Raw genomic sequence first — 20,010 nt, forward strand, 5'->3', positions numbered from 1 at the left:
TCCTTGGCTGGTGCCTTAGTTTGAGCAGAACCACTGGGCCCAAATCTGCCTTTCATAATGTTCTACTTGTAGGTTTCTAGGACCCTCTGGATCCTTCTACATTGCTATTCTCCCATGCTTCTCTCATCTAGAGTCTCAATAGGATGTCCTCCCCTCTGTCCCAGTTTCCTGGTAAGTGCAGGCTTTCGTGGGACATGCACCTTGGGCTAGTATGCAGATATAAGTGAGTATATACCATTTGAGTCTTTCTGCTTCTGGGTTAACTCACTCATTATGATCATTTGTAGTTCAATCCATTTGTCCACAAATTTCGGGAATTCCTTGTTTTTAATAGCTGAATAGTATTCCATAGTGTATATGTACCACAGTTTCTTTATCCATTCTTCTACTGAGGGACACTTAGGCTGTTTCCATGATCTGGCTATTATGAATAAGGCTGCTATGAACATGGTTGAGCAAATTTTCTTGTTGTGTGCTGGAGCATCTTCTGGGTATATTCCAAGGAGTGGAATAGCTGGGTCTTGAGGAAGCCCTATTCCCATTTTTCCGAGATAGCAGCAGACAGATTTCCAAAGTGGTTGTACTAGTTTGCATTCCCATCAGCAATGAAGGAGTGTTCCTCTCTCCCCACATCCTCGCCAGCATGTGGTGTCGCTTGAATTTTTGATCTTAGCCATTCTGATGGGTGTAAGATGGAATCTCAGAGTTGTTTTGATTTGCATTTCCCTGATGATTAAGGAGGTTGAGCATTTCTTTAAGTGTTTCTCAGCCAATTGATATTCCTCTGTTGAGAATTCTCTGTTTAGTTCCAAGCCCCATTTCTCAATTGGGTTTGGTGGTGTTTAGTTTCTTGAGTTCTTTATATATTTTGGATATTAGACCTTTGTCAGATGTAGGGTTGGTGAAGATCTTTTCCCAGTCTGTAGGCTGTCGCTTTGTTCTCTTGACAGTGTCTCCTGCCTTACAGAAGCTTCTCAGCCTCATGAGGTCCCATTTATTAATTGTTGACTTTAAGGCCTGGGCTGTTGGTGTTCTGTTCAGGAAGTTGTCTCCTGTGCCAATATGTTCCAGGCTCTTCCCCACTTTTTCTTCTAAGTGACTTAGTGTCTCTGGTTTTATGTTGAGATCTTTAATCCACTTGGATTTGAGTTTTGTGCAAGGTGACAAATATGGGTCCAGTTGCATTTTTTTACACATAGACATCCAGTTAGACCAGCACCATTTGTTGAAGATGCTATCCTTTTTCCATTGAATGGATTTGGCTTCTTTGTCCAAAATCAAGTGACCATATGTGTGTGGATTCATATCTGGGTCTTCGATTCGATTCCACTGATCAACCAGCCTGTTGCTGTGCCAGTACCATGCTGCTTTAATTACTATTGCTTTATAGTACAGTTTGAGATCAGTTATGGAGACTCCTCCGGAGCACCTTTTATTGTACAAGATTGTTTTAGCTATTCTGGGTTTTTTGTTTTTCCATATGAAGTTCAGAATTGAACTTTCAATGTCTTTAAAAAATTGTGTAGGTATTTTGATAGGGATTGCATTGAATCTGTAGATTGCTTTTGGTAGGATGGTCATTTTTAACTATGTTAACTCTCCCGATCCATAAGCAAGGAAGATCATTCCATCTTCTCATGTCATCTTCAATCTCTTTCTTCAGAGTTTTGAAATTTTTTTCAAACAAATCCTTCACTTGCTTAGTTAGAGTAACTCCTAAATATTTTATATTGCTTGTGGCTAATGTGAAGGGTGTGGCTTTCCTAATTTCTTCCTCTGCAAGTTTGTCATCTGTGTATAGGAAAGCCACAGACTTTTTTGAGTTAATTTTGTATCCAGCCAATTTGCTGAAGGTGTTTATCAGCTGTAGGAGTTCTCTGGTGGAATTTTGAGGGTCACTTATGTACACTATCATATCATCTGCAAATAGGGATCATTTGATTTCCGCCTTTCCCATTTGGATACCCTTGATCTCCTTTTGTTGTCATATTGCTCTGGCTAGAACTTCGAGTACTATATTGAAGAGATATGGAAAGAGTGGGCAGCCTTGCCTTGTTCCCAATTTTAGAGGAATTTCCTTGAGTATCTCACCATTTACTTTGATTTTGGCTATTGGCTTGCTGTATATAGCCTTTATTATGTTGAGGAAAGTTCCTTGTATCCCCGGTCTCTCTAAAACTTTAAACATGAATGGGTGTTGGATTTTATCAAATGCTTTCTCTGCATCTAAAGAGATGATCATGTGGTTTTTTATTTTCAGTTTGTTTATATAGTGGATTACATTGATGGATTTCCGTATATTAAACCATCCCTGCATGTCTGGAATGAAGCCTACTTGGTCATGATGAATGATATCTTTGATGTGTTCTTGTATTCGTTTTACAAGTATTTTATTTAGTATTTTTGCATCAATGTTCATAAGAGAAATTGGTCTAAAATTCTCTTTCTTCAGGTCTAGAAAATACAATCACAGATCTTGAAGCAACCATTAAAGAAAATGCCAAATCTGGTACATGCCTTTAATCCCAGCACTCAGAGTCGGGAAGAGGCGTGTGGTGTGTGTGTGTAGAGGAAGTCAGATCTCTGAGTTGGAGGCCAGCCTGGTCTACAGAGCTAGTTCCAGGGCAGCCAGAGATACACTGAAAAACCCTGTCCCAAACAACAACAATAAAACAAAAAGTCTATACTGAGACAAGATGCCCTTATAGAAGTATCAGGTATGTAACTCTTCTCAGTCTTTCTTTGGTTGTTGTGTGTGTGTTGTATAAATGTATGCATGCTCAGGTATGTTTGTGGGTGTATGTGGTGACCAGAGGTCAACACTGGGTTTCTTTCTTCATTGCTCTCCACCTATTTTTCTTTAAATAAAATGTCTAAATTAAAATATAATTACATCATGTCTTCTCTCTTTTCTCTCTCTAACCCCTCCCATGGACCCTCCCCTTGCTCTCTCTCTTGAATTTATGGCTTCTTTTTCTTTAATTGCTGTTGTTACACCCACTCACATACATGCACATGAATTTATAACTTACTCAGTTCACGTATGTTTTCAGGGCTGGCCACTTGGTATCTGTTGGATAACCAATTAGGCTCTTCCTGGGGGGAAGATGATTTCTCCCTCTGCCAGCATTCCTTAGTGGCCTACAGGTCATTATTTATGGTAGGGGCCCCATGACAATCCCTCCTTCTGTATTTTCATGTCTATTGGTGGTATACTTTTTCGGGTCTTGCTCATCTTGTTTTTCAAGACAGTGTCTCTTACTGAACCTGGAGCTCACCTCTGTAGTTACCCTGGCTGGCCAGCAAACTCTTACAACTCACCCTAGGCAAGTTACAGATGTGGCTTTTTCCATGGGCACTAGAGAGAAACCTCAGGTCCTCGGGTTGCTGCAGTGAGCACTTTAAAGACTAGCCCACTCCTCAGACTATTCTATAGCCTTTGTAACTCTTGAATTCTTCTTACGTGTACATTTTTTTGTCATTTCCAGAGTCCATTATCTCTCACTGTTCTGTCTACAATTATTTACCACTCCATCCCCACAAATGGATATAATCAAATAATAAAACTTGAAAGGACTCAGGAACAACCGGGCCATCAAATCAGCCTTACTCAGGTCAACATGGTCATACCCAAGACAGTGGGAACTGGTCCTGCAGTTGGGTGTTCCCTGATACCAGATCAGTTACTGGTTAAGGAAGGTTCCAGGCTGCTCTGGGGCAACTTTCCATTTCTGGTAAGTAGGAAACAATTTGCTTGACTATCATTACTGCAGGATAAGTTGATTTCCAGCTATCCCAGCACCCTCTGCCTAGGGGCAAAGTCACTTGAATTTGTGGCTTAAAAGAAGTAAACTAACAACAACAAAATAAAAGCATTTCATACCAAAAGAGTTATAAGGAGAGGACAATTGTTGAGCTGCTTGTCTTTATTTTTCCAGAAAGGTTTCTCTGTGCACCGCTGGCTGTCCTAGAACTCAGTCTGTAGACCAGGCTGGTTTTTGAACTCACAGAAATCTGCCTACCTTTGCCTCTCAGTGCTGGGACTAACAGTGTGTGACACCATCACCCAACTGTGGAGTTTTTCACCTAAACAATACTCAAAAGTCTTTTGATGCTTTTTCTATCATTATACACACAACACACAGCAAATTCCTTTTGTGATGACTGGCCTTATGGGCCCAATAATTCTAAAAATGCACAGTCCACAGCAGCAATGAACAATCCTGACTCTTGGTTTGCAGAGGGCTTTTGAGGTATCCATTTGGATAAATACACCAAGCAGAATAAGACTTTTATTAAAAGAAAGTCATATTTTGTAAACCATGCATAAAAAGAAAAGAACAAGGGACAACCAAAAGGAGAATAAAGAGAAACGCTGAGGAGGAAGCTTGTGTGTGATGCATTTGTGTAAAAGATCAGTAGTGCCTTCCAAACGCCATTTGGTATCTTCATGAATCTGAAAACATTCTTTAAAAAAAAAAAAAGGCCTTTGAAAGTTTTGATCACTGAAGAAATATATTCTTTCTGAAATGAAACTTCCATAAACCATCACTTACTCATACTAATTACAATGTATTCTAATTTTTCAAACACTGGTGATGACATGCTAACTGGATCTCATAGTTTACCAGTGACTCACAACCCAATGCTGGGAGACCTCCTAGAAGAATCATAACATTTCAGAACATAGAGAAAGTTGCCACACTCTAATTTTGACAGATTGAATCACACACTGGGCGTTTCAGAGTGATCTGAAACAAATATCAAAAACACACAAAAAAAGAAGTATCTACATTAAGAACAAGTTTCAAACTAAAAGGAGTGGCTAAGAGCAGACAGGGACGAGGTGCTTTCAGGCAAGCAGAATCACTCATTGAATTTGTCCTCTCTGCGGATGCTCTAAGCGTTGGGTCTTTCACTCGTCACCCAACCTGTGCTGGTTTATATGATACCCTGCTCCTAATGCGGCCTTCGATGAGAAGTTTGGATTAGCCCTGCAGAAGGAGGAGGCGCTGTCTCTGGGCCTGTGAGGATTGGTACTGGCACCTTGTCCTCATGCTGGCTGGCTTGCTATGCAGAACTGGGCAAACCCACATCAGGCGGGAAAAGATCTCCTCTCTTTTGCCAGCATTTAAATAAGGGACACCCATGGGAAACATCATGGAACAGAAAGGAAAGTACTCTAAAATTGTCACTGATTTTTTTTAACAAAATACCATTCTTGACCTTGGTCTAGAACACTGTCAGCCAAAGTAAAGAGAATACCGGGCCCAACGGTTATAGACAAGCAACTGAAAAGACCACCTTAGAGCAGACACAGAAAGGAAAGAATGGGTTCTCAGAACACGTGATATTTAGCCTTTAAAATAGCATCAAAACCGCCCAGCAGCTCTGTCACTAGATGTGCATGATTTCTTACACAGTACGGGGTTAAAATAGATAGCTGCAAAACCCCTGCCATCCAACTCTGCAGATCTGTAATTGCAAGCTTAAGTCACCATGTACAGTAACCAGGGAGCATTCGATGCCCAGATGCTCCTCCAGGCATCTGGAAGGTAATCCTGCCCACCAGCAAACATGCAGCAGATCACACAGCCCTCTTTCCCAGCAGGTGGCCCCTCCGTGAGGAAAAAATACAGCTTGATTTTCAAATTGAAAATAGTTTTACAAGTACATATGAATATTAAAGTTTCAATATGTATAGTATGTAGCTACAACAAAGCTTTACTTCATAAAGCTGTTGAAAAAATGCCAGTACTGGGGCCAGGGTTCAGCTTAGGAGGAGCGTGCCTGTCTGGCATGGAAGGCCTTGGATTCAGCCCACAGCATCACACAGGAAAACAGCAAAGTAACCAGTTTCCCTTTTATTTATTTTTAAATCTTTAAGACTTACTTCATTATAATGACCGCAGTTGTACAGTGTTTCTTAGATTTCTCTTTGAAATTATTTTTCATTGTATGCATTGCCCTCACTTTTCTAAGTCAGCAATCACCACGGTGCATTGTAGCAAGCTTTCAAAGGCACTGAATCTTTATGTTGCCAGGCAAATAACCTTTATTGCATTATGGAATATATCTTTCCTTTAACAACTTCAATTATAGCCTAAAAACTCTGCAAATTCCTTACTGGTTTCACTTCCTTCTTCCTGTTAGATAAGGAAACGCACTTCTAGGCCACAGCCCTTCCTCTTTTTTGTAAGGATGGCATCATGTAGCTCTTCCCTTTCTTTCTTAGCAGGAAGCTATGGGAAACCAAGCCCAGGCACTGCTAAAGGGCAGGAGGGGAAGCACAAGGCTACTCACGTCAGATTTCGAGGACATATTCTCCTCCACGTCTGAGTCGTTGGGATCCAGGATGTCATCAAACGGTGGCAATGTCGACTTCTTCTTCTCTGATGTCTCACTCTCGATTTTGACCTTTCCCAGCTTGACATGAGATTTATCTTTTGTCTGTTTTTTGTCAGCAGAACAAGTGAGCACCAGTGGCGGTGCACTAGAAAAACTTTTAAATAAAGCCTCCGAGCTACTCTTTTTCCTTTTTTTGGCTGAGAGTTCTTCAGAATCTGAAACGGGGGGCCTTTTACTAGGCGCTTTCTTATCCTGCTGTCCACTGGTGATGGTGAGCAAATTGCTGTCTGCTTTTGGCTCTTTCGACATGGGTTTAGGTTCCTTGAAGGCCATCTTAGGAACTATTTTTTCTTCTTTCAGTGGTTTGTTTTCTTTGGGTTTCTTGGAGGAGTCTTTGGAAGATTTGTTGTGATCCCTGGAAGGTTCTTTGAAGGCACTTTTATGTTCTCTGGAGTCTTTAGAAGGTTTTTCCTTGTGCTCCTTCATTAATTTGTGAGGCTTTGAAAAACTGGTACTACTGCTGCTGCTGCTGCTGCTGCTACTGCTACTGCTGCTGCTACTGCTGCTGCTGCTGCTGCTGCTGCTACTGCTGCTGCTGCTGCTGCTGCTGCTACTGCTGCTGCTGCTGCTGCTGCTACTGCTGGTATGAATGCTCCTGTTAGGGTCCTGCAAAAAGGAGAAGAAAATGAAACTCTCAAAACAAAACAGTAATAAAGAGGCTAAAGCAGTGGTTCTCAACCTTCCTAGAGCGCTGTGACCCTTTAATGCTGTTGCTCATGTTGTGGTGACCGCCCAACCATAAAATTACTTCCCTGCTACCTCAAAACTGTAGTTTTGCTACTATTATGAATCAGAATGTAAATATCTGATATGCAGAATGTTTAATATGCGACCCCCAAAGGGGCCTTGACCCATAGTTGAGAACCACTGGTCTAAAGTCAACTTCTGTGAGCTCCAGTGATATAAAATAGCCATTTTTTTGCTCTCACTCCATCCCTAATATACCCCAAATATTTTAACAGCAGTTTAACAAGTGGGAATAATGCATGTGAGAAAAAAGAAAGGTTACTATAATCAGAGAATTTAATGAGACAAGCTGTCTTCTCAATCACAGAAGGATAAATTTAAATCATTTATATTCAAAAATGCTAATAATGTTTGTCCTAGAAGGTACAAAAATGGATAGCACATGCCCCCACTGTAAACAGCTATAGCGCACCTCGCTATGATTCACGGGTACTGAAAGCACCACCTATAAAGTGTATAACAAATACAAGGAGCTACTTAGCTCTGCTGAGAGCATAGAGGAAAAAAAAAATAAATCCTAATTCTAAAGAAAGCCAACATGTGAATTGGGCCCTAGAGCATAAGCAGACACCGTCTATTAGAAACAGAAGAATGGATGGCACTGATGGACCAGAATAAACTAAACCAAAGAGGGAACAAAACACAGACAACACTCGAATAGTAGCATCTAGCCACAGCACGAGACTGAGACAGACGTAGACAAGTTAGTCAAGGGAACATACTGAAGCCAGGTTACACACAAAGAATCATAAAGCCACCAAGAAAAATCATTCTTAATGTGAGCTAAAACTTTTTAAAGTCATTTTTTCATCAATTGAAAATATCTTTCTCTCATTAAGAACAAGAAGAAAGTAGAAAGTAATGGAACACATCAAAGACCTCACTTATCAAATGAACAGGATCTTCAGCAACTACTGCTCCACAGTCCTGAGAAGGAGCAACTAGTCCTACTTTATTTTAAGTGTGACCAGTTTTCCCACTCACCATGATACCTCATGATGAGCTGAAGAGGTGACTCAGAGGTTAGGAGCACCCACTATTTTTCCAGAGGATCTGGGTTCAATTCCCAGCATCCACATGGTGGCCCACAACCGCCTGTAACTCCAGCCATAGAGGACCTGGTGCCCCCGTCTGGCCTCCACAGACACTGCATGCACATGGGGTAAAGCCATAAATTCAGGTTAAAAAAAAATCCACACACATAAATAAAACTTTAAAATATATATCCCCAAACACACATATATGCATAAAACCTCTGCATAATTTATTTAGGAACAAAAATCTAAGCCTGTATTTGCCATGTTTGTGAATCTTTACATTAATAGCAAAAACAAGGAACAATAGGAGATCCTGGGCGTGCAAAATCCACATCAATATACTAAAAGAACAGTTCTCTCCTGTTCATTTCAACCTCCCAGTGGATCCAAAGTCAAGTTCCGATCAGAATGTCCATATTCAGGATTGTTCCCCTTCGTGTGTAACTTACTCACTCCTGCAGCCCAGTTCTGTGTAACCGTCTGGGATGACACAAGGAGGAGGATGCATGCAGGGCTTTCAGCAAAACGAAAGCCCTCCTACTTACTACATCTATAGGAGGAGAGCAGTGGTGTATATGCTCACTGATACCCTCAGAAAGCAACACCCAAGTGCACATTACTCCTCTACATCAGTGGGATTGTGGGGGTTTTCCCCCCTACAAAATGATCTGTCCTCTAATATATTGCAAAATAGTTCAAATTAGCCTCTTTCTGAAATGAGCAATTGGTTTCAAGATTATAAAAATGGATAAAATTACCAAGCAAAGACCTGTTTTCGTACTTCAAACTAGCTAGATAATTCTTTACAAAGCATTTTAATCTGAGACCTTAAAACATGCTACTAAATATAGAATTCATATTACTGAAACTTCATTATTTAATAAATTCTATTACAGGACATTTCCTGGCATGTGAAGCAATACTATGAATAATTAAAATAACATATAACGGACAAACTAAATTAAGGAAGAACATTTTCAAATCTAATATCCTTGAGACTTTTTAAATTGGTTTGTTGACTCACTGGTTGCAATTTGCAATCAGTTCTCTATGTCTACAGAACACCCCAGCATTGCTACTAAACAGTCAACCTTATGGAGTATTACACATATTTTAAAAATATACCTGCTTAAAGTTCCAATATACTTCTAATGTTGCACATTAAAAAACCAATAAAAATCAGGAGGTGGGGCCAACTCCTACAGGGGAACTTAAATGATTCATTAATAAAATCTTTCTGTAGAATAAACGGAAATTCTTAATAAAGTACACAGTGGTGGGTCAGAGAGATGGCTAAGCAAGTTAAAGTGGTTGCTGTCAAGTCAAGCAACCTGCATTTGATCCCAAGGACAAACATGGTAGAAGGACAAAAACAGACATACACTGTAGTCCTCTGACTTACACAGGTGTCTCTCTCTCTCTCTCTCTCTCTCTCTCTCTCTCTCTCTCTCTCTCTCTCTCTCACACACACACACACACACATACACACACACACACACTATGTAATACAAAATTTAAAACAGTACACAGTGATGCTATATACAATTTTTTATGTTACAGAAAATTTATGTTCTTGTCTTAGTCATTTCCATACAATATTAGGTAAGAAATCCAGAAATGTATTTTTTTTGAAATGTATTTTTTTATAACTCGTGCTATTCTCCGTGTTTAGTCCACTCTTTATCTACTCAAACAATCAAATGGCTTTCATTACCCTTGCTGCTTCTCCCTTGATCATTATCACCTCATAAAGCTTTCTTGGGTGAGGCAGCGAAGGCCAGTAATCTCAGAACTCAGGAGGGAGAGGCCGGTATAACTCTGAGTTCAAAACCACCCTAGTCTTCATCTACACTGCACATCCAAGGCCAGCCAGAGCTCCACAGTAAGACCCTGTCTTGAAAGAACTCAAGTAAGACCTAGAAAGATGGCTCCGTGGTTAAGAGCAGTTGATGCTTTTGCTGAAGACAGGAAATTGATTCCAGCATCCACAGGGCAGCTTACAGCCACTCACGGCTCCGCTTCTGGCTCCCATAGGCAGCACACGCTTATGGTACACACGCACATATGCACACACGCACACAAACTACTCAAACATATAAATAAATCTAAAAATGAATTAAATCAAATAATTATTTCTAAATGCTTTCTTTGAGCAAAATGTCAAAGCTAAGACAAATACTTTCCCTAACAATGTCCATGACAAAATTCAGAAAGTAGCAAAAGTAGAGAGGGTGGTCTCCCTCACACACAGAGAAGCATTTTCTTTAGCTGTGGCTGGTAGCAAATGACAGCTTAAATACATGTCACCAGACTCGTGACACTCCTACACATAATAAATGTAAAGCAGTGGCTTAGACACACAAACATCCAACTGCTACTGACACAGAATAGAGGCTGATCTACCTCATATATATGGAATTTAGTCACTAGGTTTTTAAAATTGTTTCTGAATCATTACCCTCAGCATTAAATGCTGCTGAGCAGCACAGACTAATTCTATGTGAAGCTTACACGTGTTGTATAATTCAGATCTCTTCCCTTAAGATGATTAAGAGCAACTGAGTATCCAGTATTCCAAAGAGAGAACATGTACATAATTCAAATCTCAAATATGGAAAGCAAATTACTTCTTGAATATAAATACACATTCATTTGCACTAACTTTGCAACCTGTGATGCTAGGGTACAGCACTTTCATCCATGCAATTCTATTGAATGCCTCTTTGTTTTAAATTTCTGGAGCAAAACGGTCTCTTTTAGTGTGCAATTCCATCTAATTGGTCTTGCCCGAAACTCTAGCATATAGCAAAGAAAAAGAGCAGTTGTAAGAACTGGACACAGAAGGGCTTTCTGACCGTGTATGGCTTTCAGTTTCCCTGTCTTTTTCCGACTGACAACTCGAAGCTGCTGCTCCACTTCCCATTCCTTCTCTGCCTTTCTTCCTGTTTGGTTCTAACTGGTCTTCTACATTGTGGAAGATTTTCACATTAATAGAAATCAAATTAAACAAGTAAATTATCACTAATCAAACCCAATAAACTTTCCTGGATGAGTTTATTTGTCCAAGCATTTAACCAGGATACTTCCCGCAACTTCAGTGTACTTCAAGTTGTGCATAGGAAGGCGTAAGGTAAACCATGACATTCAAAAATAAGCTTCCCATCAGATCACAAATAATGAAGAAGATACCAATTGAGCATGGGTAGAAAGTATATAAATTTGGAATCCTGAAGAGGATGGGGAGCAGGCCTTGAATTTGATTTTTTTTTTTTTATTTCAATTTAAAATGCAGCCAGCTCAATTCACTTGTCTTGAGGCAGTCAGCTCTGGAGGCTGAAGGCTGGGGAGCTTGAAGAACGAGTCATAGGTTTGTGGAAATCTGTGAGAAAGGGCTAGTGCAGGACGTCCTTGGCTCCACACTAGACCCAGAGAGTTTAGCATGCAGGCAACTGCACAGTGTGGCCAGCCCACCCGACAGGGCAGAAAGTCCACTCTACTCTTGGGACAAGGAGTCCTAGGAATGCAAAGAGACAGAAGAGTGAAGAGATGTGTAAATACCCAGGTAAGACATTGTAAGCATGTGTGCTAGCCATGCCATGCAGGTTGACATGCTTGCACCTCTTATCACTTACTTGAGGCCCAATACACATACAAGAAGTGGGGAAGATGTAGGAAGGGAAGACCTAATAGGCTCTCTGGAGAAGACAGATGAAGTATTGACATTAAAAACTTGATTAAATTAAGGAGAATCAAGTATAACAAAAACCAATAATTTCTAAAACTTTTAAAATTAGGTTAAAACTGAAATTTAAAATTCTCAAGCTAAATAATTAACCAGGGCAAGAGCAAGAGAAACGCGACAGTCAGTGACAGAAGAAAGCTCACAGCATTGTAAAAATACAAGAAGTGCATGATGGGACATAAGGCCCCTTAAAGAGCACAGGGAGGACACAGGACGGGATCTAGAGGAGTGTAAAGAAGGATGAAAGTGATGTGGAAGAAAGTTTCTAAGAACTAAAAAAAAAAATCAGAATTGTAATCTCACAGGGTTCTCCAACACCCAGGAAAAACTAGTGATAAAGGACGTGCTCACACACATTCGCTAAGATTTCTAAACTTCAAAGATTTGCAGCTGGAGAGAGAGCTTGGAGCTCAGCCGTTAAGAGCCTGTACTGTCCTTTCATGAGAGCTGAGTTTGGTTCCCAGCTCCCACATCAGGTGGCTCACAACGACCTGTAACCCCAGCTCCAAGAGACTTGATACTTTCTTCCGGCCTTCATAATCAGTTGCACTCACGTGCATACAGGCATACGGAATATTTAAAAACCCATTAGGAAAAAATTTAAACTTCAAGGATTAAAGAACTGGGAAGTTACCAAAGATGATTAATTGCTTAAAATTAAAAAGAACCTACTGAAATTAGAATTCTCATTTGTAACGGAGGGATGTAAAAGAATAAAAAGACCATGTAGATGGCTAGGAGGAAAAAGCAACAATAACAAAACAAGCAAACAAACAAAACAGAATCCAGTCCTTGTCAATCTAAGTTTTCTGACATTACACTTTTCCCTAAGCACACATACAACTATGACAGTTAGATTATAAATTAGCTATAGTAATAGGATAATAACCATTGACTATAAGATTATAACATACACTAAAATAAATTTAATTTTTTCTTTATTTCTGGAAATTTTCATTTAGAATAGTTTTGTGCCTTGGTTCATTGCAGCTAAATGAAACCACAAAAATCAGAATTATGGACAGTAGGAGAAGGCTATATAACCCAAACATCTCACACACAAGCAGTGCAAATGAAGAATCTGCCCATTCTTAATGATTTAAAGAACACACTGGCCACTGCCCCAGCACGACAAGATTCTAGTCAAAGAGTCACCACATCAGAAAACAGATCCTCTACTTAAGGGAAGATGGCAAAGGGCAGACACGGGAGCGCAATGCCCCTTGCAATCTACACAGAACTAAACCTAAATAGACAATAAACTATAAAAGCACATTGACTCTTGACCCAGAAGAGGTATAGCAGAGATCTAGATCTACAAAACTAAATTGTCCACACAGAAATTTATAAGTGGCTGAAGGATTAAAATGATAGTGAATTTTCCTCGTGTTAAGGTAGAAGAGAACTTTACAACCAATGGCCAATGATGACAGGACAGAGTGCAAAAGTAGCACATCAATTAAGGGAAAGTGATAACAGGCTACTGCTTTAAAGTATAAGCAGAATTAAGAAAAGTAAGGCATTAGCAAGCATAGACAGTGTACAGAGAGTCACTCAGAATCAAGCCCTAGGTGCTCAGTTACCTCTCCCCTATCCCACTGGCATCGTGCTAGACAGGGGCTAGCTAAGACCGCACATAGGCTGTAAGAAACACTTAACAGCACTTGATTACAAAAAAGCCAAACAAACAAACAAACAAACAAACAACCGGATGAGCCAGGAAATAATCAGCTCAGTACACTAAGAGAAAGCATCAGGCTGCATTAATATCAAGCAATGTGGAACTGAATGTGCTGGGATATAAAATATGTTAACAGCAAGTGGGACTTTAAAATAATGAGACTAATTTAAATACTGAGACTAGCAAAGGAGAACAAAGTTCAAATTTTAGCATTTACCCGTGGGAAGGGAACTAAAAGAACGTGGCAGACCTGTAAGAGAGATGACATTTCAGAACAGCAACTGGAGGCTTTCCTTCACCACAATCTCCGTAGCCAAAGTAATAGATAGAGAGATAGACAGATAGAGAGATAGATAGATAGATAGATAGATAGATAGATAGATAGATAGAAAGAAAGAAAGAAATAGGTCTGTTATTCAGGGTTTTGCTTGCTTTGACATTTCAATACTGTTCTACTTTTCACATTTAAACTCAACCAGTTAGTGAGAACTCTTACAGTATATTTAAATATGGGGGAAAACAAACAAATCCAACAAAAACAGCAAGCCAGTCCTTACTAAATTTAACCAGGAAAGATTGCAGGAAGTCTTGTAGAATGCCTTAAACCCCTCAATTAGCCTGGGTCTGTTAGATACTCAGGCAGTACAGACATAAGCACGTCTATAGAAATGTAGATGTCAGAACGTTGCACAAAAGATGTAAGATGCTGCAGTAATCCCAGTGGTTACCCACAAACCAGTAAGCTACATGAGAGAAGACTATTCACGGAGAGAGTCTAGACATGATAACAGATGTCCCTCAGGTACCTTGACTGAGCACTGCCATTCCTTTATTAGAGGATTCTGGCTTTCTGGGTAGCCACAAAGAACGCAACAAATGGGGAATTTAAAGAATCTAAACTGCTCACTGTAGGAAGATCAAATGTTGGTAATATGGTAGGGAGGTTGGAATGGGCAGAGGGCAAGGGAAGAAAGCCATTCTAGGACTGTACTGTGTGACAGGTGTTGGGGTTAGCAGTGGTGACAAATGACTGTATAAATGCTCATTAGGCTAGCCTCTAAATAGGGTAACTGAGACATTAATACAAATGTACCCAAAAATATATACTTATACACGTATATGCATGTACACAAACACACATAAAAATAATGGCGGAACTAAATTCAAGTCCAATCAGCCGGACTCTTGAGCCTGTAGTCTTAACTACTGTGTTTCTATGAACTCTACATTAAATCCATTGTTTAAAAAACAAAAACAAACCGGGCGTGGTGGCACATGCCTTTAGGAGCACTTAGGAGGCAGAGGCAGGCAGATCTCCGTGAGTTCCAGGCCAGCCTGGTCTACAAAGAAAGTCCAGGACATCCAGAGCTGTTACACAGAGAAACCCCATCTCGAAAAACCAAAAAACAAACAACAAAACAAAAACAAAAACAAAACAACAACAAAAATAAAAACAAAAACCTGTCAGCCTTCACAATATAACCTGAACAAGAAATATAAAGATGGGAATAAAAGAGTAAGCGCTCAATGACTAAATGAATGCTAAACTAGCTCCTCTGTAGTTTCAGCCAAATTAGATCCATTTACTTCCAGTAAGGAGTTATATGTAGCCTTTGTCTATCTGTCTATTTGTTTGCTTTAGTAGAGGTAGGTGGCAAACAATTTTTAAATCAAATACAGTTCCTCTGTATACTTTAAGGATGTTTAATTTGGATCATTTAGTGCCAAAATGTTAAAGCTAACAGACTTATTGGACAAGTGGGCTCATGTGATACTTCGCACCTCATCGTTAAATTCCTGCAGGCTGGATGAATTAACATTTTATAGTAATCAAACCAAATACTAAATAGCCACCTCCCAAACAGCAAGTAGAGATGGATAACTAGAGCATCTTAAAAGATCCCATATAGGAGGTGATTGGATAGAATAGGAATTAGAAAGATTTAGCTCAAAAAGCAAAGTGGCAACAAATTTTAAAGCCACAAAAATAAATGACTGTAAGAAAATATTTCAAATTAAGAATATTTCAGTTTGACGCCAAAGTTTTATATATATATATATAAAACTCTATGTGTGTGTGCATGTAACTGTGTGTGTGTGTGTGTGCACATGTATGCATGTAAAGGCTTTATAGATCTTATCCCCCAAATCTGAAATCACAAATGCTCAGAAACCAGAAAGATTTTAACCACTAACATGAGGGATTTCTGAGCATCAACCTGATATTGTAAGTCGAAGACTGCAAATCTACCCTGAAATAAGTTATAGTCACTTCTCAAAGTAACTAAAATATTCTTTACTTTAAAAAGTCACATTTCAGTGCTTAGGAGATGGCACAACGCAATGAAATTTCTGTTCAACAACCATGGAGATCTGCCTCAAAGCTCCAGAACCCAGGGAAGCAGCCAGGTGCAGTGGTGCATGCCTGGAACCTCAGCACTGGAGACAGAGCCCGGTGGATTCTGGGAGCTCACGGGTTGCCCAGTCTAGATGAAATGGTTATCTACAGGTTCAGCGAGAAAGTGTGTCTTAAAGGTTAGGCAGAAAGCTATAGAGGGAGACACCTGACACTGCTATCTACTATGCTGGGGTCAGGGAGGGAGTGGCAGCTTACACACTAAATGCTATATGTATACCATAAATAAATGTTTAGACTTCGGCCCTATCCCCCAAAGCACCTTATTATGTTTGTATAAATATCCCAAACCCAAAACTATGAAATAAAAGTCCTGATTATTTCAGTAAAAAGATATTCAATTTTTACTATAAATAAGATATCTAGCCTAGAATATAGGGGGGAAAACTATGCAATTGTAACTACTACCATATTACAGCTATAAATCCGTATAAAAATTCAGTGTTTTATTATGTAATTAAATGTTACAAACCTTGATAATGTAAAAGAGTTTGAAAAATAAACATAGAATCTGGAGATGGAAGTGAGGAGAGACATTTTACAATACTATGAATTTACTACTTTAGGAAGTAAGAAGAAATGTTGCCCATTGTTGATGAAATTTTTTTTAAAAATGAGTTTTACATTCGACATCTAGAAACTTACAAATGTATCCGAGAGAACTTAAAATTGCCTCTTAGGGGAAAGAAAAGGAGATGGGCATTTGGGCTAAAGCTACACTAAGAAATAGCAATATAACTGTGAGTGTTTGGCGGCAGATGGAACATCTTCATTAAAGCACTCCTCTGCGCACACGACATCGCAGAGGGAGAGGCAGAAAGAATGTGAGAGCTGTGTGTAGGGAGGAGGCCTGTGAAATGCTGCCCTCTGGACATGACCCCACAGGCGCCCACGTCAACTCACAGGGGTTGTGACTAGCACAAGACCTGCAGAAGATCAAGCCAGTAAAAATTCCAGCTGAAGGGAGGGGGGTGTCCGAGCACCCCTAGCTGAGGAGCCACTGGCAATTGTGGCTGCTAGAGGAGGGATGGGGTTCTCTTCAGGGGTGTAACCACATGGGCAGGTTGCTCAGCCCCCATGAGTGAACCCACGCACCAAGAAAACTCAGTACGTTAGAGAAGAAAGACGGCAAGGGCGTGAACCTGGAAGGGTGTGTCAACCGGGGAGAGAGTACACCAGGAGTGGAGGGATGTATTTATTCATCTATAAAAATTTCAAAACCAAAGAAAGGAAGAAAGGGAAGGATGGAGGGAAGAAGAGCAGCAGAGAACTAGCTTAGAGTCCCAAAAGAAGGATGGGACAGGATGGAAAGGCTGGATTAGAAGGCAAGTATTGTAAAACACTTTCTTCTCTGCATGAGCTACCAGCAGTCCGTCCAGTCATGATTATCAGCACAAACCCCGAACAAGACTAGGGCTATCAACACCACGCCCTGAATAGTAGCTGCATGAGGGGCTTACCCTCCAAGAGGATTGCAAAGAAGCTAATGGTTGCTGGGGGTGGGTGGGAAGGGAAGACATTTTTTTCCTCAGGGGTCAAAGCTCTTATAAATAACCCCTCACCTGTTCTCCTGGAATCAACTCTAGCTAAATTCAGTGGGTGACCAAAAGAAAACTGGGAGGTGGGGGAAGGGAGGAAGGGAGAAAGGGAGGGAGGGAGAAAGGGAGGGAGAGAAAGTTGGTTGAGATTGACTTGACAATGAAAATAGGATTATTTGGTAAAAGGGGGGAACATTGGAACTGGGGGATGACAAGAAAAGATTATGGGAGTAAATCTACATGTATGAAAATGTCACAATGAAACAAACAAACAAAAAAAGAAAACTGTCCAGAAACTTTTGGTAGCAACCCTAGAACTAAGAAAGACTTAATGATGTTCCTTCCAGGAATGGAAAATTACAGAAGACAAGGACTTTACTTGTTGCTAAACATTTTCCTTTACAATTAATTCTTTTAAACAATGCACACTTTAGCTAATATAAAACAAATTTCTCCAGCCTTCCAAATTCGTTCATGAATATTCTCTCCTTTCATGTATCCATTTGTAATTCAGAGGTTTTGTGAAATAAATTTTGATTTAGAAAAATAAAATATCCAAATATGTAATTTGTATTCTGTCTTTAAGTCTAATTTTCTTCCTGATGAGATAGATACATGACTATCTTACTTTTCTTGAACAAACTAGAATCACACTAAGCTATGGAAAATGGCTTGCCATTTACATAGTACTTTGAGTTTTATACACTTTACTTTCATCATTAACAGAAGATGAATATAAAATCTATCACTTATAGCTACAACTAAGAAATTAAAATTGTCATACAGAGATAGATAAAATAAGTAGTTACATTTCATTTTTCTTAGCCTTCCTTTCAAAAGCATAGACACAAAGCCAGTACTTTCTTCAATATTAAAAACATTAAGTACCACATCCCCATTAGTATGAAGTTTAAAGTAACAATTGCTATTTACTTGGTATTTTTAAAATAATATTCAAAATAAACAAATTTTTAAAATACTTTCCTCAGATGATTCAGCATAATAAATTTATTATAAAGTACCTTTGTTTCTGAATCAAATCCCATTTAAGGTTCTATGTATTGCTTTGACCTAAATACTAAATTAAAATTATGAACAACTTACAGTATATAGTATACATGTAAAGCTTCATTGTAAGCAAATTTCTGCTACCTTTGTGTTTTGAAACTAGGAAATCACAATAATAGTTACACAGCTTCTCTGTATTGTGCAGTATGACTTTCATTTCCATATCAAGCTTTCTCCTACCCAGAGCATGGCAGCCTTCTCTTTACTAGATAGATTCCTCACAACCAGGCTTGTCAAGTAACTGTTACAGAGAGTAATCAACCTGCAGTAAACACACTATCACCATGGAGTATTTGAAAGTTTAAGATGAAAATACAAAAAAATTCAGTAAATGCCAGATGCATAAAATTCAGCAAAAGCCAGATTATAAAAGTGAAATGCCCATGGACTAAAAATGAAACACTTAAGGATACAGCTCACAGCAGGGCCCCTTCTTAGCATGTGAGAGGGGTGTGGGACTGAAGGGGGGAAAAGTCCAAAAGAAACAAAGACAGATACCTGGAAAACAACTTTCACTGATGCACATTGTGTGACTTTCTAACACACACAAAAGGCTGCTGAACGGGAAGACAGTAGTCGCAGGGAAAGGAGCCCTTCCAATGTGGGCAAGATGAGAGACCCTGGAGGAGCCTCTACTATATATAATGCAACTAAATGGCTGAGTAATCACAACAAAGCCACCCACCCCTGGACCTGTAAGAAGCAGGGAGAACCGCAGACATCAAGAGTCTATGGAAGAGAGACTCTTGTCAAGTGTGAATCACAACCAAGCCTGAAAAATGGAGCTCTGGAATACTTGTGCCTGTGCCGTGCAAGACCCAACCTGGGACCTGCAGAAATCTATACCAAACTTTTACAGACCTTAAAGTAGGAGCACTCTGAGTTGAGGCCTTAAGATTCCAAAAGATTATTTAAATAGAATATGAATACATGGTTTTAAAAATACCTTAAATACAAACAAACAGTTGCCGTGATCTGAGAAAAAAGGGTCATAAAATTTTTTTGTGTTAATTTTTTAAAATTTCTTATTAATTTATTCCTGTTACATCTCAAGGGTTATCCCATCCCTTGGGATTCTTCCCTCCCATTCTTCCCTCCCTCCCATTTTCCCCTTACTCCCCTTCCCTATGACTGTGACTGAGGGGGATTACCTCCCCCTGTATATGCTCATAGGGTATCAAGTCTCTTCTTGGTAACCTGCTATCCTTCCTTTTAAAAATTTTTAAATATGTAACTAGCAGATGCATAACTTTATATAATAAAAATTATGGAATCTTTAAAAATGCCCAACAATAAGAAATAAGTAAGTATGACCAAGCAACAGAAAATAAAAAATAAAATACTGTTGAAAACAATAACTCACAGCAAGCTAA

The 20,010-nt window shown here is 39.5% G+C and overlaps 1 protein-coding gene across 3 annotated transcripts in view; it reads right to left on the minus strand.

The window, feature by feature from the left end:
- The window catches only part of MLLT3 (MLLT3 super elongation complex subunit), a 264,901-nt gene that overhangs the window by 61,228 nt on the left and 183,663 nt on the right, over window positions 1–20,010 (minus strand). For all 3 annotated transcript variants that reach the window (XM_084773576.1, XM_084773577.1, XM_084773578.1), the window contains one exon: window positions 6,304–7,014. In XM_084773576.1, coding sequence (XP_084629702.1) covers window positions 6,304–7,014 — 711 coding nt within the window. The remainder of the gene's footprint in view (window positions 1–6,303; window positions 7,015–20,010) is intronic.

The sequence above is a fragment of the Acomys minous genome, assembly GCF_964271855.1.
Source record: "Acomys minous genome assembly, chromosome: 1".
Classification (NCBI taxonomy): domain Eukaryota; kingdom Metazoa; phylum Chordata; class Mammalia; order Rodentia; family Muridae; genus Acomys; species Acomys minous.